Here is a 27,317-nt window from a genome sequence, read left to right on the forward strand (position 1 = left end):
GAAGATACAGAACTTATTCCCTCAGGAACTAAGAAAGAAGGGATCATTCATGAAAACATTATCAGCATTAGCATGGTTCCTGTTAATGCCATCATAGGGAAGACTTCCATATCCTATTTTAACAAAAAAATAATAATAAAATAAAGTAAAATAAAATAAAATGAAGTAAAACAAAAATCAAATACTCATTGTGAGAGTTTATTGTAATCTATAGCCAAATAATATATAAAGAAAATAGAAATATTAAGCATTAAACCCCAAAAACCAAAAAGAAAAAAAAGAAAAAGGGATTAAATAATAAAACCTTCAGAGCTAAATATAGCCACTTAGAGAACTTAAAAAACCATAAAAATTCACAAAAATATTAAAAAGAAGGTATTTTGAAAATATGAAGAACATAAACTGGGCTCAGATAAATATGTGGACAGAGTCTACTCCCAGACCTTAAAAATAAAAAGGGTCTCATAATGAGCTGGGTATCACATTTATCATCATTGCAAAAATGAAAGCTTTCTTTCGAAATAATAAGAAAACCATACCTCAAATCTAATAAGGAAAAAAAATAAATAAATATTTATCAAAATTTTTAACAAAATTTGAGAAACGAACCAAATAAGAAAACACTTTCACAGGAAAAAATCAAAGCGTATTATGAATAAACAAACGGAGAGACAGAGAAACAGAGTAACAGAGAGATGCGATAGAAATGTGGACAAGGGTAGGGTTTTATGGAAGAGGAAGTGAAGGATGAATCAGCTAGGCTAGGGTTTAAGAGTGCCACCACCGTCTTTTTCCAATTCCCAGAACAACCATGAACTTTTCACGAAATTACGTATTCAATCTGGATTTCGGATTTATTTACAATTTTATATGAAAAAACTTGTTAATATTTAAAACAATTTATTTGGTATTTTCGTCCTCTAGTTTGTAGTTGGATTTATCCAAAAAAAAAAAAAAGCAGTTGGAAAAAACTGCAAAAAATAGGGCAATTGAGTAATTATAAGAAAATGTGAAACTTGTGCTACGCGATCCATTTTAAAAGATAGATGGGTTTACGAGCCTTAGTTAGGCCTAACCCCAAGTCCAATACACTCTAGCCCATTATCTATTCTTATTTACTTTTTGTTTAGACGACTATGCATTTTTTTCTCACCACAATGTTACTAAATTGTCAGTCACACCAGCTTCCAATCCTATGTTCATGATTTTTTTTTTGTTTTTTTTTTTTTTTTTCATTTGAGAGTTAGGAAATTGAAATTCAAAACTTCCATTGAAAAAAAAAACATTAAATTTTGTCATTAGATTGTTTGCAAAAATACTTAAAATTCATGAATTCGCTTTTTTTTTTTTTTAAGACAATGATAAAAGTGCTATATAATTTGAGTTTTGGGGTTTGAAAGATATATAGTAAGAACGACAATGGCTGGAAAGAAAGAAAGAAAGGGGGGGAAGATAGAATTTCTATCGTATGAAAAAACATAGTGTTTTTTTTTTTTTTTTTTTCCTTCTAGGAGGAAAAAAAAAAAAAAACACTATGTTTTTTCATACGATAGAAATTCTATCTTCCTTCTAGGAGGAAAAAAAAAAAAAACATTAGATTAAGCGTTGATAGATTATCTCATATATATATATATATATATGTATGTGTGTGTATATATATCATTACATGAACTTTAATATAATTGTTAGAAATTTATGTTGACCTGGTCTTTAAGAAGTTTGTTTATTGTTGAGTACATGTTCAATTCTATTGAGTAAATTTCTAATATTTAACTAGTCTTTAGGAATTCTGTGATTGCAGGATAGTGGTCCTATTTATATGTAGTACTTGTTTTTATTTTTGGTTGAGTTTGTTAGATGTAATATCTATATAAGCACTGCATTTTGAATAAAAAAAATATTTTTCAATGTTATATGACTTTCAGTCTTGTGTAATTTATTCTTTGCTTTAGTTCTTTTTAACAGTGGTATCAAAGCTTGGTTGAGGGAGAGAAGTGAGAGAGAGAATTGCATATTCTTTTCTACTCAAATTTCTTTGTTGTAGCAACAATTTATTCATGGTGTCTGAGAACTTTGTGCAACCTGCAATACCTCACTTAGATGGTCATTCTGACCATTGGAGCATGTTAATGGAGAATTTCCTAAGGTCTAAAGAGTATTGGTAGGTCGTTAGTGAAGGGATTGCAGAATCAGCAGCTAGCATTGTGTAGACAGATGCATAGAAAGCAGAGGTGGAAGCACAGAAGTTGAAAGATCTCAAGGCAAATAACTATTTGTTCCAAGCTATTGATCGTTCAATCTTGAAGACAATTCTGAACAAAGACACCTCCAAACAGATTTGGGATTCCATAAAGAAGAAGTATCAGGGGTCAGCAAGGGCAAAGAGAGTGCAACTTCAAGCCCTCCGTGTTGAATTCGGGAACTTACAAATGAAGTTAGGAGAGTCAGTTACAGAATATTTCTCAAGGACAATGGCAATCGCAAATAAGATGAGGATTCATGGAGAGAAGCTGGAGGATGTCACTATAGATGACGGTAAAATTCAATTTTGTCATTTGTTCAATTGAGGAATCTAAAGATATTGATACATTGTCAATTGATGAATTGCAAAGTTCTTTGCTGGTGCATGAGCAAAAATTAAGCAACTAGGATCAGGAGGAGCAAGTGTTACAGACAGAAACAAAAAGAGTCGGGCATGACAAAGGTGGCCCAAAAGGAAAGAACAAGCATCACAAATCCGGAGAAAATGAAGTAGCTGACTCAAGGAAATGGAAAGGGTCGTGATGGTCAAAATTCAGTTAGGCCTAAATCCAAGTGTGAAGACAAATCAAAAATTGAATGTTTCCGCTGCCACAAGTATGGACATTATCGTTTAGAATGTCGTACTAATTTAAACAAAGATCGTGGTGAACGTAGTGAAAGATCTAATTTTGCAGAAAAGGAAGAAGAAATTTCTCTTCTTATGGTGTCTCACATTCAAGAAGAAACTAATGAGAATTTATGGCATTTAGATACTAGCTGCAGCAACCATATGTGTGGAGTTAAATCCACGTGTAGGAGTACTCTGTGTGGTGGAATTAAAGAAACATAAAAAAGTACTAATTTGATAGGCCAAATCAAGAGTTCGACAAGAAATTTGGCTGTAAAAAATCAAAGAATGATTTTGGGGTAATTAGGAATTCATAGAAGGAGAGAGAGCCGTTAGATCTAGGTACTAGCTATGGCTATAAATTGTGTAAAAGTCCTATGTCTGCGCATCATGTTAGTGAACCAGTCTTCATATCTATATACATTCATTCATACATACATATAACATAATAATATATAACTCCTCTCTATATATAATATGTATGTACATGTATTATATGCATATGTAAGGCTGTGTAGCTAACTGTTCATCATGAAAAGGAAGTGAACTGAGCATGCATATAACTTTTCTCAAGCAGGTCTTATGCATAACCCATGAGTTGAAAAACTGGTTTCCCAAGACTGTCTATATATGCATATATACCTTTAAATGGAACACTAACCAAAGAATCACTGTATAAATGGAACACTAACCAAAGAGTCACTATTTCCATTTGGCGATGAATGCATATGCAGTCTTCTGAATGCTAAAAATTGATTAAAGTTCAGAGTCACCATTTTAAGGCCTCCTAAGTACCAAGGTTGAGCCTCACATGAGTGTACCAAAATGGGAGCTTTATAATGAATTGCCTATTTTTTCCAACTTGATGGATGCACAGATGGAACATGACCCATGTAATTAGTGAGGAATTGCAGTGTATAATTATCAAAATTAATCCAATTCTTGTACAAAGAGTAACTACGACTTTTTTTTTTTTTTTTCCCCCCCTGATACATGGTGATTTGAAGAAAGTGCTGTAAAAAGCAGAGAGAAGAAGAAAATAAAAGAAATAGAGGAGGGACATCTGCATTCTGCTTATTTGCTTTCTCTCTGTTTTTTTTCTCTGGTGATATTCATGAATGATGTGAAAACTTTCCATCCATCTATTAAATGTGAAACATTTCAATCAAACTTTGCATCTCTTAAATGCGAAAAACATTTCAAATGGTATTAGTCACGTTAATCAGATAATGAAGGCACAACCACCTTTCTTGAGTCATTAAAAAGCTATGAGAAGACAGATGAAAAATTCATCTGTCCTGTGAAGACTGCCTATGCATACAAAGAATTTTTACTTTAACAACTGCTACTAACTCATGAGTTTCAATGACCATTAAAATCTCTGATACCGAAACATTTCATATAATAAGAATATTGCTTGTGAACGTCACAGATTTTCTCCATGGAAAAATCAACATGTAAGAAATGTTACTTGTTGAGTGCAAGGGAACTTTCAATTACCTGGTCCAGCTATCTTCTTTACTGGACATGGAAACCACTTGTTGAATCAAGGTTAGCCCTCTCAATCTGATCAAGGAATAGTAAAAATAAATTAAAAAACATATAAGGGAACATTTAGGCTTAGTCCAGCCTAAAAGTATATGTTTAAAGATATATTAGAACAGGAAACTTTGTCGTCTGACTCTGTTTCATTTTATCTTTATTTGTTTATCCAATCCTTTATAACATGGTGGAAAACTTGAAGTTCATTTATTTAGTAGCAAATTTCTTTTAAGATTAACCATGTTTTTTTTTTTTCCTACTTAATCAACAAACGGATTTGCTGAAGTTGCTGAACTCAGAACCATTTGCTGGCTAGAGATTAGTAGCACTGTGAACACGCAGATGCTATCCCCCAAAACATTTTATGGGGCTTATCTCATAGTCAAGTTTGCGTACCGTGCATATGGATTAGACACTTTCCCTTCCGAGGTTTCGATTCAAGTTGGCAATATCAGATCGCAAGGTCAAGTTCACCTGAGCCGGAATGAAAGAAAAAAACAACTTCCTAAACAATTATTTGGTTTGAACCAGGTAAAAGCTTCCAGAACAAGGATGTTTCAAGAAGAGAAGGAAGCCCTTTTTGAACGCAAAGATGGTTGGGTAGAGATTGAATTAGGAAGCTTTTACAATGATGGGAATGATAAGGAGGTAAATATGAGCCTAAAGGAAGTGAAAAGTCTGCACCTGAAAGGTGGTATCATTGTTGAGGGAATTGAACTTAGACCTAAAGATTGATGCAGTTTGGAGGATTTTTTCATCTTCTAGTGAGTTTCTGTTCATTTTTCCTTTCAAAGATATTGCTCAAATCCCAAAAAAAAAAAAAAAAAATTCTAATTACCATGATTTTAGGCTGAATCTTTTCCTGTAAAGCTTTATACTTAATGGTAATGGCAAGGAAAGTGATTCTCCGTATTTGATGCAAAAGTGATTTGATATCCAGTATTTACCAACTCCAAATGGAAGTTTGAGAATTCATCAAGGACTTGTATATTGAACAACGGCCACTGATCAGTTAAGTCATAAAAAGCAAAAGGACAATAGAGGCCCTGATTAAAGTCACTACCAACCATTACATATCAAATTTACAAAAAAGATTAACAATCAAACCAAGAAAAAAAAAATAAAAAACTGTAAAATCTTACAGAAAGTATAAGAATTTAAAAAGAAAGATACAGAACTTATTCCCTCAGGAACTAAGAAAGAATGGATCATTCATGAAAAAATTATCAGCTACATTAGCATGGTTCCTGTTAATGTCATCATAGGGAAAACTTCCATTTCCTATTTTAACAAAAAAATAAAATAAAACAAAAATTAAATACTCATTATGAGAGTTTATTGTAATCAATAGAAATATTAAGCATTAAACCCCAAAGAAAGAACAAAAAGAAAACTGATTAAATAATAAAACCTTCAGTGTTCATATAGTCACTTAGAAAACTAAAAACCAAAGAAGTTATATTGAAGAATATGAAGAACATAAAACTGAGCTCAGATAAATATGTGGATAGAGTCTACTCCCAGACCTTAAAAATTAAAAAGGTCTCATAATGAGCTGGGTATCACATTTATCATCACTGCAAAAATGAAAGCTTTCTTTCGAAATAATAAGAAAATCATACCTCAAACCTAATAAGGAAAAAAAATAAAATATTGATCAAAATTTTTAACAAAATTTGAGAAACGAACCAAATAAGAAAACATTTTCACAAGAAAAAATCAAAGCATATTATGAATAAACAAACGGAGAGACGGAGAAATGGAGAGACAGAGACATGCGATAGAAATGTGGAGAGGGCTAGGGTTTTATGGAAGCGGAAGTGAATGATGGATCAGCTACGTTAGGGTTTAACAGAGCCATCATCGTCTTTTTCCAATTCCCAAAATAACCGTGAACTTTTCACGAAATTACATATTCAATCTGGATTTAGGATTCATTTTTTTTTTTTTTTGGTGGTGAATAATCTGGATTAAGGATTTATTTACAATTTTATATGAAAAAACTTATAAATATTTAAAACAATTTATTTGGTATTTTCGTCCTCGAGTTTGTAGTTGGATTTATCCAAAAAAAGAAGAAGAAAAAAGCAGTTGGAAAAAACTGAAAAAAGATAGGGCAATTGAGTAATTATAAAAAATGTGAAACTTGTGCTATAATAGATAGTTGGGTTTACGAGCTATAGTAAGGCCTAACCCAAGTCCAATATACTCTGGCCCATTATCTGTTCTTGTTTACTTTTTATTTAGACGAGTATGCATTTTTCTTCTTAGCCAAATGTTACTAACCTATCAGTCGCACTAGCTTCCAATCCCATGTTCATGATTTTTTTTTTTTTTTCATTTTAGAGTTTAGGAAATTGAAATTCAAATTAAAAAAAAAACATTAAATTTTGTCATTAGATTGTTTGCAAACAAAACTTTTTAAATACTTAAAATTCATGAATTTGCAATTTTTTTTTTAAGACAATGATAAAATGCTATGTGATTTGAATTTTGGGGTTTGAAAGATATAAGATTTAATAGATCACCATGTATATATATATATATATTATAAGAAATTCTATGATAGAAACGGTTTGCATATGGACCATATCAAAACTAAATTTTTTTTTTTTCATAAAGTATCAATTTTGGTTTGTATATGTACATAGTAAAACTAATGTTTTGTTTTTTTTCTTTTTCTAAAATTCAAAAAATAATCGATTTTAATATGGTTCATATACAGTTTAATCTGTACCATATAACTATTTTATATATCATTCCATGAGTTTAATATAATTATATTTTAAAACCGTATGAGTAGAATGTGACATAAAAAAAAAAAATCAAAAAAAGCATAAGATATTATGTGTGAGATAAGGATGAGGCAGTTGGCATTAGCAGATTAAAGGATAGCGAAAGCAGTCTCATACTTTTGATAAAAGCGCTTCTTCTTCTTACTTTCAATGAATTTCACACACACACACACACACCCGTACATAAATACATACATACATATATCATACGTGTATATATATATATATATATATAAATACACATACTGTCCAAGTTCCATGAATTCCACGCTTTCTATTATAATCAATGTCTTATTCCTACACGAAATAGATACAACCGCACGTAACATATTTACCTAAAATTTAAACCCACTTAAAAACGCACTGCTTTTTTAGTATGCTTCATTCTCAATATTATTGTCATCTTGTCCTCCACCCAATCTTATCAGATTTCCCAATCATCATCAAGGAATGTCTACAATCTCAAACATTTTAAGGTACGAATTATATCACTCAATGACCTGCGGTCCTAATTTCTTACTAAGAATTATAGAAAATTTAAATTAATGACATATTTTTTTTATATAATAATTTTTATTATTAAATTTCCTACCCCAAAACAATTGATGAAGTAATTGGGTAAATGAATGTAGACAAAAGTTAATGATTCACGAAAATGTATAAGACACGTACCCTAGAGCCAAAAGCTTAATTTAACCAGACATTATCCATTCTTTCGATAATAGTAATAATAAAGAAAAAAGTAATTCTTTTCCTTTCTTTGAAGAATTATTTTTATATCTGTCAGATTTTTTAATATTTAAATATTGCTTCAGCGTTCTATCAGTTTAAATTAAATATAATAATATATCTTTCCTATCCGTCTAACTAATTTTTTGTTTGTATTTTAATTTAAAAAAAAAAAAAAGGAGTAGAATAAAGAGAGATGGTGATATCGGACAAGAGAAAGGGGTGTACAGAAAACGAAGCACGATTGGGCGTAGCTGATAAATTACAATATTTTTGGCCTATGAAAAGTACAACATTACAGGGTTTTAATGTTTGGTCTCAATCAATAAACGAATTTCTTAATTCAAAAGCATAACCACTTACCGTTCTGAATAAAAAGTAAAATACTAAAACGTCCCTAACAAGTCTACCATTATCCTCAAGTCCTGTGGTCTTTCACCATCTCAACCAAATGTCAGCATGATCAACGCCTATAATCTAATCTGATATTTTCAATCTTTTTTAAATTTTATTATTTTTTTTGGGTTTGCACGCACAAGTGGATGATTTGGAAATTGTATATGGAATTATTTTGTTGAGTTGTACTTGGGCCGTCGGGTAGTGCATTGTGGTGGAGTGGGAACCAACTAGCATGGTGAATCAGCAGTAGTATTTACTCCAGCAATGAAAATCTGGAGAAAAAGGAACAGAGATATGACCATCCACATCATATGTGGGCCACATTATCATAGTGCTTAGTTACCTCATCATGACCATTCCAATGGCTGCTTTCAACATGTCCTCTTTTTTTTTTTTTTTGGCTTAAACTTTCAACATGTCCTCTTGTGGTGGCTTGGATCATTTCGTTGATTGGGTCCCATTAACAGGAGACCACACCGTAGCAAAATTGACAGTTTTAAACAGGATTAATTACACGGGGCATTTCAGATTTTTTTAATTACAATAGAATATTTTTATATTTATATAATTTATTTTTTTATAATATTTTATCTATAAAAATATATTATTTTTTTATATGATAATTAAAATTATTTAAATATTTTATATATATATATTAATTAAACGTTGATTGTGATTAATTTGAAAAATAATTTTTTTTAATTTAAAAAAATTGAAACCGAATGGATAGTAAATAAATTTTTTTTTTAAATCAATCAAAATATATATTTAATTAATATATAAAAAAACCATTTAAATAATTTTAATTGCCATATGAGAGAGAAAATATATTTTTATAAATAAAATTTTATTATAAAAAATACAGATATAATTATATAAACATAAAAATATTTAATTGTAATTAAAAAAAAATTTGAAGATACCCAATGTAATTAATCCGTTTTAAATATTATAATTATTAAAATTCCATGGATTTTGAGTTTATTTTTTAATTATATATATATATATATATTTTTTTTAAATAAAAAAGAAAAAGAAGAAATAGATATATTTTAATTACCTAATAATATATAACAAATAACGTGATCACCGTATGTTAACCATAAAAAAGTCAATACAATCTAAATACAAACAACTTTTTGTTGTTCTGGTGAAACCTTTTTCTTCTGGGGTAAAACTAAACAACAAACAACTTGATAAAACAATATATATCGCATCAATTAACTCATGTGATAAAGAATCCAAAACTAATTCGACATATTTCACCTACAAGTACAATGTATATTTTTATTATGGGGGCACGAAATTTCATTTTTGGATTGCGAAAACACAAACTTTACTATGACTGTCATGCAAAAAACAAATCATAAAAACAATTATATACTTATTATTATTATTATTATTATTATTATTATTATGATTATTATTGTTTTATAGTTATCATTAGCGTGTCTTTCTATTCATGTCTGATAATTTTTAATGAGAAAAATCTGAAGTAATAATAAAATTATAGAACAACTATAAGAAAGATAAATAATAAATACTAATCTAGTATATAAACGGTAGCATGTGAAATTGTAGCAGTCCAACAAAGATTCGCAAATAGAAAATTTTCACTACCCCTTTACCTTAAATGTGTTGTTTTAGCATTCGTAATTAACTATATATATATATATATACGTATGTGCATGTGTATATTAATTCAAAGCGTGCAATGGTTAACAAGCGGTGGCCCCTGGAATTATCCCAACCCCATTTCCGTCAACTTCATCTTTCTCTCTCCATCCGACAGCTCCAGCTGATAACCTTAATCAAACTCACCCACGTGCCTCATATCAACTAATACTCCCCAACCCTCGTATTTTCATGCTCTCTGTCCCTCAACAAATAGAATTTTTATGTTTCGTTTGGTCGCATAAAATCTCATTTTAATTGCTCTCTCTCTCTCTCTCTCTCTCTCTCAGTCTCTCCGTCTCTGTATGTACGACATGTCGTTCAATTCTAGAGGCTCGGAAATTTCCAGCAGCAGCATGTCGACGACGAGAAGCCTCAGCGAGATTTCCGAAACCGAGACTATACGACTGGGACTGGATCTCGTATCGGCAGCAAGACGAAATGTTAGGTTCTTGAGAGCTGTGGACGACTCTCAGTGGCTTCACCAAAAGCCTGTTGTTATTGAAGCCATTAGGAGGTCAAAACTTGCGAGCTTTTCAAGTAATGCCATCAGACGGTGGTTGTTGTGGGATGTTAATCAGATGTTGGGTTTCTTTTTATTGCAGATACGATGAGCTCTGGATGCCGTTGCTTTCTGATCTCTCTGTGGGGTCAACGCCTCCTATGATTCTTCCTCCTCTTGACGTTGAATGGGTTTGGTTCTGTCACACATTAAATCCGGTAGGGAAGGGAACTATGTAATTTGTTTTTTTGGTTGCTCTGAAAGTACAAGAAAAGAAAATGATGGTTTTGATTGTTTGGTTCTCTTTTACTACTTGTTTGGATAATCGGGAAATGTTGAAGGTTTAATTTTTTCAGACTTTTTGCAGCCATGGAACAGATGCAAAGCAAATAAATTGACAACTGGGTTTTCTTTTTCTTGTTTGGGATTTACGAACTTTTTCTCAGGAACCAACCAGAATGTAGAACTTGACAGAAACTTTCTTCTTCTTATTTCTGCTCCCAGGTTTCTTACAGGAAATACTGTGAGGCAAAGTTCTCAAAGCTCATAGGAAAACCAACCATTTTTGATGAAGAGAATGAAGAGTACGCATTGATGAGATGCAGAGAAATCTGGGTAAGAAGGTACCCAAATGACCCATTTGAGAATGAAGATGATTCAGGTTCCACAAACCCAGTTTCAGTCAATCAAGAGCTCTTGCTAGAAGTTACCAAACACAGATTTCTGTACTCCAAGTTCTCGGAACCTTACAGGTCTGAAATTGTGTATCTAATAGCAGCGAGGCAAAGGTATAAGGGATTCTTGTATATGTTGAAGAGGTCCACTGATGTGTGCTCTCCTTTGGTGCCTGCCTCAGATATTCTGCTAATGTGGTTAACCCATCAGGTGTGTCTTTCTCTTCCCTTCAAAAGGATGTGGTAAAAATTATATCTTGTAGATTAAATTCATTTTGGATTCAAATTTAATTAATTGAATTTCCATGTTCTTTAAATTTGTGTGATTTTTCACTGTTTATATACTTCTCTCGTTTTCATTGTAGTTTAGATTTTATAGTGTGTGTGTGTGTGTGTGTGTGTTTATTTTTTTTTTATTTTTTTTTAAATATATTAATCTCTTTTATTTTTATACTGAAGCAGAGTTACCCAACAATATATGCTGAAGATTCGAAGGAGGTAGAGGGTGATTTGGAGAAGGTTGTGCCTATTCGGGGTACTGCTACAAAAAAGGAGGTGGAAGAGACCAAGAACCTTTGGGAGAGAACATTTGATCAACCGTATGAGAAAGCCGGTGGAGGGATCGTCTTGGAATCGGAAGTTACCTCAGTCAAGCCGCCGGTTTACTGGGATGTTTCTGATACAGATTTCAACAGCAAATACAAATCCACTCATCCTAGGTTCTTACTTGAGGTGAACTTACCTCTTTCTATCAATCTATAAATTATTCTAACATAGTAGTTAGGTTTGTGTCATTGCTAAGAAAGTGGCAAATGGTTATCTCATTGAATAATATTGGGCAGACCACTCTTTTTCTGCTACTACAATTAATGATTGGACTAATATTGACATATATTTTTGGCCAACCTTACTACCGATTGATACAATGGTTTCTTACTTCTTCTGATTGATTACTTGTTTGCCTGCATCATGAGATGGGGCAGGAAAAGTTAACTTTGATAAAACCACCAGCTGAATCTGCATTGCAGGTATGTGTGTTTGTGAGACTCAGGGCTAAAATGAAGGCTATGCAAGAGCAAGTAAAACGTGATAACCTTCGTCTCCGAGTGGTAAGGTGTCACAGAGAGTTAAAACTTGATAAAACTGTCTCCAGTTTCTCCTACACATCATGGCAAAAAGCTTGGCATCTCTACTGTGAATTTGGAACCAAGGGTATTATATTTGAGCTTCGCAGGCATGGTGGTGGCTATTGCTTCAAAGGAAGTAGTCTGCAGGACACTGTTACATTTCATTGGAATGACTTACTAAGAGCACCATCTCTAACTTTGGAAAGGGAAGTTGATCAACAAGTGAAAATCATTACTTCAATTACTCCACCCGCTCAAGCACCGTACTTGTTAAAATGTGTGCCAGATCGGGTTACAGATGACTCTGGTGCCATGATATCAGATGTGATTCTGAAAATGAATCAGTATCGCCCACAAGAAGGCCGGTGGTTGTCTCGTACAGTTCTTGATCATGCAGGGAGAGAGTGTTTTGTTGTCCGAATAAGGTAACCTTCAGCTCATCTTATATGACTTCTATGGAGAGGAAAGTTGTGATTATGTAATAAGATCCTTTCTTGTCACCGATTTGTTAGTACTTAAATTGAACAGAACTGGATTAAAATTGTAGGGTGGGAGAAGGATTCTGGAGAAGAGGTGGTGAAATTCCATCAATTGTGAAATGGGAGGATAGGATAATAGAGATTCGAGAAGGTTCTTGGTCTTATGTTGCTGGTTCCATTGGCAGAGCCCCTGGTATGTTTTATGTCTTTGCTTTCAGAAAAAAGGTTCATATCTCCATGGTCACATTGATGTAGAATCTACAAGTGGTTATCAATTGAGAAAATTGAAGAAATGCTACTCAAGGTTAATCTTTGAATGAAGATTTACAAAACAGAAGAGGGAAAAAATTGGATTCCTTATTTCGTGTTTTGTTACAAGATCACAAAAACTGTCTAATTTGGTTAAATAGTTGATTGGGGAACTTACAAAATGAGGTTCTTGCTTTTGTCATCGTCAAATAAAAGAAAGCTTTTGAGTGAGTGTTAATGTGTTCCAATAACTTGTATAGAAGTTCTCACGGCATTTGAGATCAATTCCACATATAAATTTGTTTTTATAGAATTCTTACCTGTGCCTTTTATTGTCTCATATTATAATATGAACATTTTGCTGTATGTTGCCATCTAGTACAGAGAGAGTGGTAGGTACAGCAACTCCAAAAGAACCCCCAGAACAATGGAAGGCTGCCTGGTACTTTTCAACAGGAGATGAATTGTTGCTACGGTGGGGATCATCAATATCAATGTCGGGCCTGGGTTTTTGCTTGAGAAGTCAAGCTACTGAATCAACGGTAGGGTGGTAAATTTCTTGTACAAACAAATGTAATTAAAGTATTAGTATTTTGGTCCTAATTGGTATACAAACCTATGATACATTGCAGGCAAAGCTGTTGACAGGGCGGAGAATGCAGTATCGGATGAGGAAAGATAAGTCAGAGTATTATAATGAAAGAAGTCGAAATGAAGAAGAAGTAACAGAGGAAGATGATGAAGAGGAAGGGTTTGTGACACTAGTTCGGTTTACAGAGGATGACCCTGATGGAAGAGCAACTGCTCTTCTAAATTGGAAGCTATTAGCGGTAGAATTTCTCCCTGAAGAAGATGCAGTATTTGTTCTTCTCCTATGCATTTCAATGCTAAGAAGCATATCAGACATGAAAAAGGAAGATGTGGGAGGTTTGTTGATTAGAAGAAGATTGAAGGAAGCGAAAATCGGTACAAGGGATTGGGGTTCTGTAGTACTTCACCCTTCTTCGAGTTCCTTGTCTATTTCTTCGCCTTACCTTCAACCTTGGTATTGGAATGCCAAGGCAGTAATGGCATCAGATAGTGCAGCAGATCATATCACAAAGCAACCTGCGTTTACTTACTCACCAGAGGAAGGTGGTGATAAGTTGTACAAAAGAGGGATATTTACACAAAATCTTGTGTGGTTTTAAGGTTCTCTTAGCGCCTTTTTTTTTTTTTTTTTTGGTTGCTAAAATGGTTCTCTAAGTTGCAAATATTTCCGTCTTCCTACGCAGAGAGCATGTGATCTTGCACGTGCACTATGCAAATAACCACTGGCGATGAAGTTTCATGTTTCTGGTTGATTAAATGGAAAACATGCAATTAAGTGTAAGATTAACACATGCCTTTTGTCTCAAAATTTTGAAAGAATCAGTCTGCATCTTTGTTGGAAGCTAATTTAATAATACATATTATTTTATACTAATTAATTGAGAAGTAAAGGTGTGCCGAGTTTTTATTTTTATTACAAGTTGGGGAGAAGGGATTTACATCCATGTCAAATTTGAATATTGGATCTGGACTGGAAATATATTCTCCTAGGACATGAGTCCTACCTTGTAATATTTCTATAGCTACCATGCTACATTAAAATTTTAAAAATATATATGATAGTAAAAAACGTTAAATTAAATACAACACACATACACACATAAAACACTATGATATACAAAATGAATAATAAAAATTTGCTAAATTAGTATTAGAAAAACATAAAATATAGTTATTATTATAATCAAGTCTCTAACTAATTAATTCAAATTAATCAAAAATATCATCACAATCATATATCGATCTTCAGTTTCACCAATCAAAACAGCATATCCAAACTCATAATCAGAAACTAATTTTCAATTTAATAAAAAGGAATATATACAAAACTACTTTTAATCACAAAAAAAGGACAAAATTTCATAGTCCAAATTCTTAACTACACACGTTTTTTTTTTTTTTCCTTGAAAACAGCCAAAACAAACTTATTGTTACAAACTAAAAAATAAAAAACCACTTAAATACAAAATTATTTATGGTTTTACGAATTTATCTTTTCTTTTTCTTTCTTCTTGTTTCTCTCCCTTTTTTTTTTTTTTTTTTTATAAAATTATGTTCATCCTATTGTTTTATTTTTTTTTTCTATATAAATACTATTAGTTAAAAAAAGAAAAAAAAAAAAAGAAAAGAAGCTGGGTGGGGCCCTTAATAGCTACGTCAATGCTTTTACTTATATCTTATGACTCGAATCAGCAAACTTGCTTATGGCCAAAGGAATGTAATATGTATTTACGTTTTGGTGACACAAGGTTGCTTTCCTTCCGTCGAGTGCCAGAATCTGGAACCCTTGGAAAATCATGCTTCTCACTAACAGTTTTGGGGCTGATAACTGTACTGAACAAGTGAACTTGATTCTATATTGGGCATAAATAAACTAGACGAACTGGATTCCCATTCAAAAAAAAATAAAAAAAAAAATGCAGCAAAAGATCCTTTGGCCCTGCACCCAAGTAAAAAGCCTAAAGTTACCTAAACACAATCAAAAAGTGAGAAGCCTGAAATGTGGAAAACCTTTCCCTTCAATGAAAGCATAAAAAATTCATAACTTGAAGTTTGTCCATAGAATAAGCATATATAAAAAGGACAAACTCAAAAAGACATTAAACATTTTGTTTTTTTATGAATAATAAAATATTTCTCTGAAAGCCAAGAATCTCCTCCGCCGCCCCCCCGCGCGCCCCCCCCCCCCCTGTATATATACGTAAGATTTTCATAACATAACCCATAAACATCTTTGCCTTTCTTATTCACAGAGCAAAAAGCCAAAGATGGACATAGCCAATTTTCTTCTCTTTCTCATTGTTATTCCTTCTTTTTCAGCTTTTCATTCTGCAACATCCTCAGAAGACCAAAACCCCACCATTCAACCTCTGCTTCTTCAAGCCTGCATTGACGTAGAAAACCAAAATTCATGCCTCACCAATTTGCAAACCGAGCTTAAAAGATTGCCAGGAGGCAATCCATCTTCAATCCTGAGTGCTGCTCTTAAAACCGCTCTCAACGAAGCTAGAGCAGCAATCCAGACGATCACAACAAGTTTCGCTGCTTTATCTGTCAGCTACCGCGAACAAATCGCCATAGAAGATTGCAAAGAGCTCCTAGATTTCTCAGTCTCGGAGCTGGCTTGGTCTTTAGACGAGATGAGGAAGATAAGATCAGGCTCAAGTGATGCTGACTATGAAGGAGACTTGAATGCTTGGCTCAGTGCTGCTCTTAGCAACCAAGACACATGCCTCGAAGGCTTCGAAGGCACCGATAGACAACTCGAAAGGTTCATAAGGGGAAGCTTGAGACAAGTCACGCAGCTTATTAGTAATGTTTTAGGATTGTACACTCAAATGCATAGTTTACCCTTTAGACCTCCAAGGGATGTTACTACCCCAGCAACAAATGAGAGCTCTGCAGAGTTCCCTTCATGGATGACAGATGAGGATCAAGAGCTGGTTAAATCCAGTCCACGAGGTATGCATGTAAATGCTGTTGTTGCAACCGATGGGAGTGGTAGATACCGCACAATCACTGAAGCCATCAATGAAGCTCCAAGCTATAGTACCAGGAGATATGTTATTTACGTGAAGAAGGGAGTTTATAGGGAGAATGTTGACATGAAGAGGAAAAAAACCAACATTATGCTTGTTGGAGATGGTATTGGAGAAACCGTGGTGACTGCTAATCGAAATTTCTTGCAAGGTTGGACTACTTTTAGAACTGCAACCGTTGGTGAGTATATATACCCAATTAACCATGCCTTTTTTTTTTTTTTTTTAAAATAATAATAATAATAAAAAATATATATATATATATAAATGTTAAACTGATTACTTATAATTCATGCATTACATTACCAGAATTACTTGTAATTGAACGTTAAGCATTTAATAAATATATAATTTGGTTATAAACAATGTGTTAAATTATTATTGATCTAAAAAATTAAAGCTTTTAGGAAGTGAGTAATTAATATGTGCGTTTAGCTAGTGTCGAACAATATGTATTTCAGTTATGAACAAACTATTGGTGTTCTATAATGTATAATCTTGTTATGCTATGCAGCCGTATCGGGGAAAGGATTTATAGCAAAGGACATGACATTTCGGAACACAGCAGGGCCTGAAAAGCATCAAGGAGTGGCGCTGCGAGTCGATTCAGACCAATCTGCCTTCTACAGATGTAGCATGGAAGGCTACCAAGACACTCTCTATGCCCACTCTCTCCGCCAATTCTACCGCGAATGCAACATCTACGGTACCATAGACTTCATCTTCGGCAACGGTGCAGCTGTCCTCCAAAACTGCAAAATCTTCACCAGAGTTCCACTTCCATTGCAGAAGGTCACAATCACTGCACAGGGTCGCAAAAGCCAGCACCAAAGTACCGGCTTTTCGATCCTTGATAGCTACGTTTTGGCTACCCAGCCGACGTATCTTGGGAGACCATGGAAGCTGTATTCCAGGACGGTATTCATCAACACTTATATGAATGCTCTGGTTCAACCTAGAGGTTGGCTTGAGTGGTACGGTAACTTTGCTTTGGGGACATTATGGTACGGTGAATATAGGAATTATGGACCCGGTGCATCATTGTCGGGTCGGGTCAGGTGGCCCGGTTACCATATCATTCGGGACTTTGCCACTGCGAATTTCTTCTCCGTCCGACGGTTTATCGACGGAATGGCTTGGTTGCCGGCAACCGGTATCAAGTTTACTGCAGAGTTAAAATAATTAGTTAAATTTATGGTTGTATAGATTACATAATTATACGTTGATTTTTTTTTTTTTTGAATTATAATACGTTGATTTGTAAGTTATGGTCATTATATACAAATATATGGCTTTTGATGAATACTTCATTATTTTTATTTTTTTTGGTGAATGTTCATTATTTTTATGTTGCCACCTGATAAAGTTTGTAAATTCATAGAAAGTGTGTGTTGGGTTTTATTTATTTACTCTGCCGTATAAATACAATGGTGTTATAAAGTATAGGATTTTTTTTATTAAATATAGGTTTAAATGGGTTTTAATTAAAATTTTAAAGGTGGCTTAATTTAGGATCGGATTGGACAATTCTGATTGGCCAAATAGTATTTTCATTTTCTTTCTCTTGTCCTTTATTTATTTTTTTAACAATTGATTTAAATTACAATCTATTCAATTTTTTTTTTACCATAATTCGAACTCGTATGAACTCGTAAATACAAATAAAAATACTTAATTACTAGAACTAATCTTCTTAGTCTCTTTCTTTTATCCTTTTCTTTATATATTATGTATATATATATATAGTTCTAATAAATATAGTTAAAAAAAAATTTTTGAGGTTGGCTGGGCCCTTAATAGCTACAGCACTACTTTTGTTTATACTTAGGTTATTTATTTATTTATTTTTGGCTTCCAACAGTTTTTTTTTTTATTTTTTTGGCTTCCAATGGTTTTTATCTATATCTGTTTGTTGAATTATCATTTATTCCAAAAATTTAAGCTAATGAAAGATGAATTTTCATTTTATTTATATTTTTTTCTAACACTCTGTCTCAAATATACATCTGTTTTTTTTTAATTTCTTTTTGGATCTTTATATTTATTTATTTTTTATATTTTGGATAGAATTGTTGAGTTTTGAAACTCAAAACCTTTTGTATCTCTAACTCTGATACCATTTTGAATTATCACTTATTCAAAAAACTTAAATCAAAAATAAATTTTTATTTCATTTATATTATTTATATTTTTTTCTAACACTTATAATTCCAAGAGGCAAACCTCCTTTTAGCCAACGTAATAATATGTGTACATTTTGGCGACATAAGGATGCTTTCCTTCGGTGGAGTGCCAGAATCTGGAACCCAGGAAAATCACGTTTTTCTGTAACAGGTTTAGGCCTGATGACTTTACTGACCATGATTCTGTATTGAGCCTAAACAAACAAAAGTGCAGCAAAAGATCCTTCAGCTCTGCATCCAAGTAAAAAGCCTGAAGTTACCAAAAAGAAAAAATAAAAAAAGTAAAAAGCCTGATATGTGTCAGAACCTTTCCCTTCAATGAAAGTATAACTTGAAGTTTGCCCAGGGAATAAACATAAAACAAATATTACTCAAAAGACATAAAACATTTCTTTGAAGTTTGCCATCTGATAAAGTTTGTATATTCATAGAAAGTGTATGTTGGTTTTTATTTATTTAATTTGACGTATCGATACAAGTGTTATAAAATATAGGATTATTTGATTAAATATTGGTTTAAATGGCTTTTAATTAAAATTTTAAAGGTGGCGTAATTTAGGGTCGGATAGGACAATTCTGATTCGCAAAATAGTATTTTCCTTTTCCTTCTCTCGTCTTTCACCTTTATATATATATATATATATATGTATTTATACGTCCTATTATTTTAATTTTTTTTATATAAATACTAATAGGGAAAAAAAAAAAAAAAAAAAAAAACTAAACTTGGAATTGGGTGGGCACTTAATAGCTGCGTCACTGCTATTACGTCACTACTTTTAGTTATCTTTTTTTTTTTTTGTTTTTTTACCTTCCATCTGCTTTTATCAATGAGGAGTGCTGCTTCGATATTCGTGTAAACATTCTGTGATACGTGTCTTTCAGCTTTTGTGGAAATCAAGATATTCACAAAGGCTGTAAGACACATGTCACTTAATAAAAGCAGCGAGTGTTTTGTTTGAAGGGGAGTATCGCTAGCTGGCACTCCTCTTTACCAATCAATACCTGCTTATAATTCCAAGTGGCAAACCTGCTTTTGGTGACTTAAGGATGGTTTACTTCGGTGGAGTGCCTGCATAATCCTGAACCCTTGGAAAAATAACGTTTTGCAGCAACAGTTTTTGTCCTGATGACTTTACTGAACATGATTCTATATTGGGCCTAAACAAACTAAAATGCAGCAGAAGATCCTTCGGCACTGCATCCAAGTAAAATGCCTGAAGTTACCAAAAAGAAATATTGAAAAAGACATAAAACAGTTCTTTGCAAGCAAGGAATCCCCTTTTTTCCCCCTTATATACGAGTAACATTTTCTTATCCATTGAAAAATATTACCCATAAACATCTTTTGCCTTTCTTCTGCGAAGAAAAAAAGCCAAAGATGGACATAGCCAATTTTCTTCTTACTCTTATTGTTGTTCATTCTTTTGCAGCTTTTCCTTCTGCAACATCCTCAAAAGACCAAATCCAAAACCCCTCCATTCAAGCTTTGCTTCTGCAAGCCTGCATTAATGTCGAAAACCAAAATTCATGCCTCACCAATTTGCAAACCGAGCTCAAAAGAATGCCTCCATCTGATCATTCAACTTCCTTAATCGTGAGTGCTGCTCTTAAAACCACACATAATGAAGCAAAAGCAGCAATCCAAACGATTACAACAAGTTTGGATGCTTTATCACCCTTCAGCTACCGCGAACAAATCGCCGTGGAAGATTGCAAGGAGCTCCTAGATTTCTCAGTCTCGGAGTTGGCTTGGTCTTTAGACGAGATGAGGAAGATAAGATCAGGCTCGAGTAATGTTCATCACCATGATGGAAACTTGAAAGCTTGGCTCAGTGCTGCTCTGAGCAACCAAGACACGTGCCTCGAAGGCTTCGAAGGCACCGACAGACGACTCGAAAGGTCCATGACGGGAAGCTTGAGACAAGTCACGCAGCTTATTAGTAATGTTTTAGGATTGTACACTCAAATGCATAGCTTACCCTTTAAACCTCCAAGAAATGTTACTGCTAGTGCTACTCCAGCAAAAAATCAGAGCTCTTCAGAGTTCCCTTCATGGATGACAGATGAGGATCAAAAGCTGGTTAAATCCAGTCCACGAGGTATGCACGTGAATGCTGTTGTTGCAGCTGATGGGAGTGGGAGATACCGCACCATCACTGAAGCCATTAATGCAGCTCCAAGCTATAGCACGAGGAGATATATTATATATGTGAAGAAGGGAGTTTATAGGGAGAATGTCGACATGAAGAGGAAAAAAACCAACATTATGCTTGTTGGAGATGGTATTGGAGAAACCGTGGTGACCGGTAATCGAAATTTCATGCAAGGATTGACTACTTTTAGAACTGCAACGGTTGGTGAGTATATATCCAATTAATTATTATTATATTCTTTTCCTTTTGAAAAAATAAAAGCCTGCACGTTTAAAACAACCAGCGTTCAATAGATAATTAAACAAAGTTTGTTCTTCAATATATAATCTTGTTATGCTATGCAGCCGTATCGGGGAAGGGATTTATAGCAAGGGATATGACATTTCGGAACACAGCAGGGCCTGAAAAGCATCAAGGAGTGGCACTACGAGTCGATTCAGACCAATCTGCCTTCTACAGATGCAGCATGGAAGGCTACCAAGACACTCTCTACGCCCACTCTCTCCGCCAATTCTACCGCGAATGCAACATCTACGGTACCATAGACTTCATCTTCGGCAATGGAGCAGCCGTCCTCCAAAACTGTAAAATCTTCACCAGAGTTCCACTTCCATTGCAGAAGGTCACAATCACTGCACAGGGTCGCAAAAGCCCGCATCAAAGCACCGGCTTTTCGATCCCTGATAGCTACGTTTTGGCTACCCAGCCGACGTATCTTGGGAGACCATGGAAGCTGTATTCAAGGACGGTCTTCATCAACACTTACATGAGTGCTCTGGTTCAACCTAGAGGTTGGCTTGAGTGGTACGGTAACTTTGCTCTGGGGACATTATGGTATGGTGAGTATAAAAATTATGGACCTGGTGCTTCATTGTCTGGCCGTGTCAAGTGGCCTGGTTACCATATCATCCGAGACTTTGCCACTGCAAGTTTCTTCTCCGCCGAGCGGTTTATCAACGCGATGTCATGGTTGCCGGCAACTGGTGTCAAGTTTAATTTCTTTAATGCTGGGTTAAATAATTAGTTATATATATGCTTAGTATAGGCATAATACATGCTTGAATAACTTTTACGTATAATTCCCACAAAAATTATACGTTGGTTTTTATATTGTACTGTACTAATAATTCTGTCTAGTTGGATTGTGCTATACATATTGAACTGGATTGTGTTATAACGTATTAATATTATACGACATTTAGTGTAAGATTGTGTCTTATCCTATAATTTTCTGTAAAAAAATAATTATTATCCAAATAAAATTGCTTTTTGTTAGTATTCGTCTAATTTTTTAATAATTACATTAGACAAAGTTGAACAAATGATTTTTTTAAAAAAAATTTTATGTTGCTCACATTATCCATAATACTTTAAATTGAGTTTTAATGATGATTGATTATTATTTTGTAATCTAAAGCAAAAAAGAGAAAAAAAAAACCCCCCTTAAAAAACAGTTTAACATCAGAAAATATTAATAATATTTGAATAATTTTTCCTTAAAGTAAATGTGTTGATATTTTTCTACTTTTGAAAGGAATTAGTTGATAATAAAAGAAGTAAATAAATGAAAAATATTTAACCAAAATATTAATGAAAAAGTCAACATTATAAAATATTAGCAATTAATATTATATAAATGTAAATTTTAATTTGCGAAGGAAAATTTTACAATACAGAGTTAAACCTAACCTCACGCAATGAATAAATAATCTAGCATGAACCTAAAATGTGTGGCGGTATCAGAGGCTCCAAACGGCGTATAAAACAAGCTAATACTGTATGGTTGGGCTAATACACCATAGTTCATCATTATTTTTATGTTACCACCTAATAAAGTTTATATATTTATAGAAAGTGTATATATGTTGGTTTTTATTTATTTAATATGCGGTATAAGTACTTCATTAAAAAAAAAATTTGCGGTATAAATACAATACAATGATGTTATAGAAATGTTGGATTTAAATAGGTTTCAATTAATTTTTTAAAAATAACATACTTTAGGATCGGATTGGACAATTTAGCTATGGTACTTTGACTAAAATTTTGAAGATCCAAGATGTACAAGTAAATTTTTTTTTTTTTAGAAGGAATTAATTAATGGCTAAAAACATAATAGGTGGAATCGATGGAAGGTGGCAAAAATTTTGGGACAAGTTTAGAGTTTTGTCCTTTCGTATTTTTAGAAAAGAGTAAAAAAAGCTGGTATTTGACCCACAAATTTTCCTCCAAGCCTCAAGTTTTTTTAAGACAGTTATAACTAAATTTCAAACCCATCTTTTCCTTTCACATCCAACCTGTTATAAATGAACCCATCAAACACTTTCCAAAAGACTCATCCATCTGAAGGGGCTCCTAAGCTTCAACAGAAGGCATAGCTCCTTCATTCTAAGCAGCTCTTTCTTTTATTAAAAAAAAAAGAAAAAAAAAAGGAAGAATTAATTGATTGAAGAAAAAAGAAAAGAAAAAAAAAACAGAGAAGAAGATAGTGGGTTTTTTGAATTTCTCACAAAACTTTCTATCCACTTCTTCTTCTCAAATTAAAACAGGAGTCATTGAAGAGCTTGTTTTCATTATCTATTTTTTTTTTTTTAGATAATAGAGAAACAAAGGAAAAAAAAGCCACCAAAAAAAAAAAAAATGTCGTACGGCGATGATGGAAAGAGAAGGAGAAGATACGCCATTATTGGCGTGTCTTCCTTGTTGCTGGTTGCAATGGTTGTTGCTGTGACAGTGGGTGTTAGTCTCAAAAACAACGACGACGATTCGAGTAGCACTAACAATGGTAACAAAAATGGAAAAGCTCAGGTATCCACCTCCATGAAAGCTATCAAATCTATTTGCAAGTCTACAGATTACAAACAAGAATGCGTCGACAGCCTTCACGGTGTCAACACCACCGACCCAACAAAACTCGTCCAGGCAGCTTTTCAGGTAGCCGCAACCAAAATCAAAGAGGCTGCAAAGAAATCTATCACATTGCAACAACTTCAGAAAGATCCAAGAACCAAAATGGCTCTTGATCAATGCAAACAGCTCATGGAATACTCTGTTGACGAGTTCAAACGCTCTGTTGAGAAATTGGGTGATTTCGATGTTAGTAAAGTCGATGAGATGCTCATGGATTTGAAGATCTGGCTTAGCGCTGTCATTACGTACCAAGAAACTTGCTTGGATGGGTTCCAGAACACCACCGGCGACGCCGCCGAGAAGATGAAGAAGGCAATGCAAAGCTCCATGCATTTGAGCAGCAATGGCCTTGCCATGGTTTCTGAAATCTCTAACTTGCTAACTGACTTGGATATTCCTGGAATTAGCAAACGTCGTCTTCTTTCATCGGATAACCCTATTCCTATTCTTGGTCATGGCGAGATCAATATCGATCTGGACTGGGCTGAGGCCGGTGTTCGGAGACTACTCTCTGCGTCTAATGGTAAGATTAAGCCTGATGTTGTTGTTGCCAAGGATGGAAGTGGCCAGTTCAAAAGCATCAAAGAGGCTTTGCAAAAGGTTCCCAAAATGAACAAGAAGCCCTTCGTCATCTACATCAAATCCGGTGTGTACAAGGAGTATGTTACCGTCGAAAGAAGCATGACCAATGTCGTCTTTATTGGTGATGGTCCTACCAGAACCCGCATCACCGGTAACAAGAACTATGTCGATGGCTTTCTCACCAGCTTGACTGCCACAGTTGGTATGTCTATCTGATACCATATTAAATTTTCATTATTATTTCCATCGTTATTACATTTATATTGTTTATATAATTTATTTGAATTTACAGTTATTCTTGGAGATAATTTCATGGCAAGAAACATTGGGTTTGAGAACTCGGCCGGTCCATCCAAACATCAAGCAGTGGCATTGAGGGTGAACGCCGACAATGCAGTTTTGTACCAATGTGCAATGGACGGTTACCAAGACACACTCTACACACACGCAAAGCGTCAATTCTACCGCGAATGCACCATCTCCGGCACAATCGATTTCGTCTTCGGCGACGCAGCAGCCATCTTCCAGAAGTGCACATTCATCGTGAGGAGGCCAATGGACAACCAGCAATGCATAGTGACAGCACAAGGAAGGAAAGAGAGGCGTCAGGCATCAGCCATTATCATTCAGGAAGGAAAGTTCGTGGCCGATCCGGAATACTATCCATTGAGGTTCAAGCTCAAAGCTTATCTGGGACGTCCATGGAAGGAATACTCTAGGACAATCATTATGGAATCCACCATTGATGATTTGATTGATCCCCAAGGTTGGCTGCCATGGGCTGGAGATTACGGACTCAAGACTTGCTTCTACTCGGAGTATAACAACAAGGGTGCAGGAGCTGCCATGGATAAGAGAGCTAAGTGGAAAGGAGTGAAACCCATGACACCACAACATGCATTGGATTTCACAGTAGGGAGGTTTTATAAGGGCTATGATTGGCTTAAGGCCAGTGGTGTGCCTTTCGCCACGGGCATGATGTCTTCGGCCAAGGCATAGAGAGAGAGAGAGAGAGAGAGAGAGAGATTGAGAGATTAAAAAAGAAAAGGAAAAAAAAAAAAAAAAAAAAAAAAAAGCTAGCTGAATATATGAATATGCTCTTGATCATCATCATCATCATCTGAGCTCTGATCTAATTGTGATCTCTGATGGAAAAAAAAAAAAAAAAGTTGTTTTGCCGGGTTTTTTTGATTTTGTATTTTTTATTTTTTTCCTATGTCTTCTGGGTCTGGCAAATTTTATTACAGTCTTTAAAACCTAAGTAATAGCTTCATCAAATTCTTCCTAGAAAAAAACAAAATATCGATCCCTTCATAAAGAAAAGAGATCAATATTGTTGTTTTCCTTTGAGAACTTTTTGTGTTTTCAAGCTTGGTTTTTCTCATTTTTCTTTTTATTATTATTTTGTTTGCTCACTTCTGCCTCTCTTGTTGGAGAACCGTGCTGGCTGCTATACAAGGAAATACATACTGTAAAAAAAAAAAAAAAAATACTGTGTCTATATAAATCTATCTAAATAACCATACAAAAGTGGTCAAACATTTCAAATTTAATTTAGATATATTTTATTTTTTTATTAAGATCATCGTTTCTTTTATCCTTTTGATATTAAGCCAATTATTTTATATATGTTACTTGTACATCAATCAATTGCGAATATTACATCATTAATTTGATTAATTTGGCCTTTAAATTATTAACCTTATCTTTCTGATAACTATAGAGCTTCGGTTTTCACGATCATGTAAAAATAACTCATATTGCACAAGAAAAAGAAGCTCGTCAACAACATTTTCATTGATTTGCTTTTGTGGCAGAGAAGTATTAAATCTGGCTAAAATTTATTAATTATAGGCTACTAATAATTGTTTTTATATTATCTAACAATTATATATCTATCTCAAAGTTTTATAAGAGCGAAATAAAATGTATATATTTACACAAATTATATTTCAATACAGAGCACTGCAAAATATATCCATTATTATAGATAAACTAGACAATTCCGAACACCAACTTCAAAAATACTTACCACGTAAGAGTAAAAAAAAAAATGTCTATTCTCTGTAACTAAATTTTAAATATTTTTTTTTACCAACTTGAATTATATGTTTTTTTTTTAATGAAATTTAATTTTTAATTTTTTTTGAAAGTGAAATTTATAACACTATACAACACGTTTATCTTTGATAATTCTAGTTTTTTATTTTTGATTTCTTTTTTCAGAACTTAGTAAAATGGTAAGTGTAAGAATATATTTGAGCATCTTAATCACATATCTATCCTTAAACGCGATACCTTTTTTTTTTTTTTTTTTTGGTGTAATTTGTGGCCATACTGATTTGGTATAAGAGAAAAAAAGGTATACATATTATATATAGTTAGGTATACATATTATATATAGTTACTTTTTGTATAAAAGAAGTTTATATGTATTATATAATTAATTTTTACAGGAATATATATATATATATTTATATATGTATAAATTGTATGTTATTAATTCATTTCACTTTATGATATGAGCTAATTAATGCAAGATAATCTTCTAATCGATCAAATTCTAAGTAATTAATTAATTTATTCCATAAAAGTAATTTATCAAAAGTGAAAAAAAAAAATTTTAGTCCAGACTTTTAACCGAACACATGGTGTCATGTTGCATTAAATAGTAAGGCAAAAAAAAAAAAAAAAAGTCTATAATCGATTTATTTTTCTCACTAATTTGGAAACCAAATGTTGAGACAAGAGGGGCCTGCAACGCCAAATATATATATATATATATATTTTTTTTGCCAAAAAATCTCATGGTTAATGG

General features: G+C 33.5%; 5 protein-coding genes and 4 non-coding genes across 11 annotated transcripts; 5 read left to right on the forward strand and 4 right to left on the reverse strand.

The window, feature by feature from the left end:
• Positions 1–14: 14 nt before the first annotated feature.
• Positions 15–102, reverse strand: LOC112490806 (small nucleolar RNA snoR53Y). Its single transcript, XR_003055001.2, has one exon. It is a non-coding gene; the product is annotated as a small nucleolar RNA snoR53Y (small nucleolar RNA).
• A 298-nt stretch (positions 103–400) lies between these two features.
• On the reverse strand, positions 401–505 carry LOC112490800 (small nucleolar RNA snoR69Y). Its single transcript, XR_003054996.2, has one exon. It is a non-coding gene; the product is annotated as a small nucleolar RNA snoR69Y (small nucleolar RNA).
• A 1,966-nt stretch (positions 506–2,471) lies between these two features.
• LOC107411902 (F-box protein PP2-B15) lies at positions 2,472–5,219 on the forward strand. The gene is made up of 3 exons (XM_060812142.1): positions 2,472–2,535; positions 4,291–4,436; positions 4,682–5,219. Exons 1-3 carry the CDS (start codon positions 2,472–2,474, stop codon positions 5,144–5,146), a joined length of 675 nt encoding a protein of 224 aa, XP_060668125.1. The 3' UTR covers positions 5,147–5,219.
• A 371-nt stretch (positions 5,220–5,590) lies between these two features.
• LOC112490807 (small nucleolar RNA snoR53Y) lies at positions 5,591–5,681 on the reverse strand. The gene has a single exon (XR_003055002.1). It is a non-coding gene; the product is annotated as a small nucleolar RNA snoR53Y (small nucleolar RNA).
• Positions 5,682–5,894: 213 nt separating this feature from the next.
• LOC112490801 (small nucleolar RNA snoR69Y) lies at positions 5,895–5,999 on the reverse strand. The gene has a single exon (XR_003054997.2). It is a non-coding gene; the product is annotated as a small nucleolar RNA snoR69Y (small nucleolar RNA).
• A 4,039-nt stretch (positions 6,000–10,038) lies between these two features.
• On the forward strand, positions 10,039–14,504 carry LOC107411832 (glycine-rich domain-containing protein 1). Of its 3 annotated transcripts, XM_060812006.1 has the most exons (9): positions 10,039–10,192; positions 10,299–10,525; positions 10,614–10,728; positions 11,015–11,395; positions 11,647–11,916; positions 12,213–12,736; positions 12,859–12,983; positions 13,424–13,581; positions 13,672–14,504. In XM_060812006.1, exons 2-9 carry the CDS (start codon positions 10,314–10,316, stop codon positions 14,227–14,229), a joined length of 2,343 nt encoding a protein of 780 aa, XP_060667989.1. In that variant the 5' UTR covers positions 10,039–10,192; positions 10,299–10,313; the 3' UTR covers positions 14,230–14,504. The 3 variants fall into 3 exon arrangements, with proteins under 3 accessions (XP_060667989.1, XP_048324453.1, XP_048324450.2); XM_048468493.2 differs by lacking the exon at positions 10,039–10,192 and having other exon boundaries at positions 10,235–10,525; XM_048468496.2 differs by lacking the exons at positions 10,039–10,192; positions 13,672–14,504 and having other exon boundaries at positions 10,231–10,525; positions 13,419–13,575.
• A 1,364-nt stretch (positions 14,505–15,868) lies between these two features.
• On the forward strand, positions 15,869–17,987 carry LOC107411833 (putative pectinesterase/pectinesterase inhibitor 22). The gene is made up of 2 exons (XM_048467979.2): positions 15,869–16,849; positions 17,183–17,987. Exons 1-2 carry the CDS (start codon positions 15,898–15,900, stop codon positions 17,848–17,850), a joined length of 1,620 nt encoding a protein of 539 aa, XP_048323936.2. The 5' UTR covers positions 15,869–15,897; the 3' UTR covers positions 17,851–17,987.
• Positions 17,988–20,196: 2,209 nt separating this feature from the next.
• On the forward strand, positions 20,197–22,282 carry LOC107411914 (putative pectinesterase/pectinesterase inhibitor 22). The gene is made up of 2 exons (XM_016019590.4): positions 20,197–21,211; positions 21,352–22,282. Exons 1-2 carry the CDS (start codon positions 20,233–20,235, stop codon positions 22,029–22,031), a joined length of 1,659 nt encoding a protein of 552 aa, XP_015875076.3. The 5' UTR covers positions 20,197–20,232; the 3' UTR covers positions 22,032–22,282.
• Positions 22,283–23,353: 1,071 nt separating this feature from the next.
• Positions 23,354–25,852, forward strand: LOC107411835 (probable pectinesterase/pectinesterase inhibitor 21). Its single transcript, XM_016019504.4, has 2 exons — positions 23,354–24,701; positions 24,792–25,852. Exons 1-2 carry the CDS (start codon positions 23,648–23,650, stop codon positions 25,496–25,498), a joined length of 1,761 nt encoding a protein of 586 aa, XP_015874990.2. The 5' UTR covers positions 23,354–23,647; the 3' UTR covers positions 25,499–25,852.
• Positions 25,853–27,317: the final 1,465 nt, after the last annotated feature.

Source organism: Ziziphus jujuba, chromosome 10, assembly GCF_031755915.1.
Source record: "Ziziphus jujuba cultivar Dongzao chromosome 10, ASM3175591v1".
Lineage (NCBI taxonomy): Eukaryota > Viridiplantae > Streptophyta > Magnoliopsida > Rosales > Rhamnaceae > Ziziphus > Ziziphus jujuba.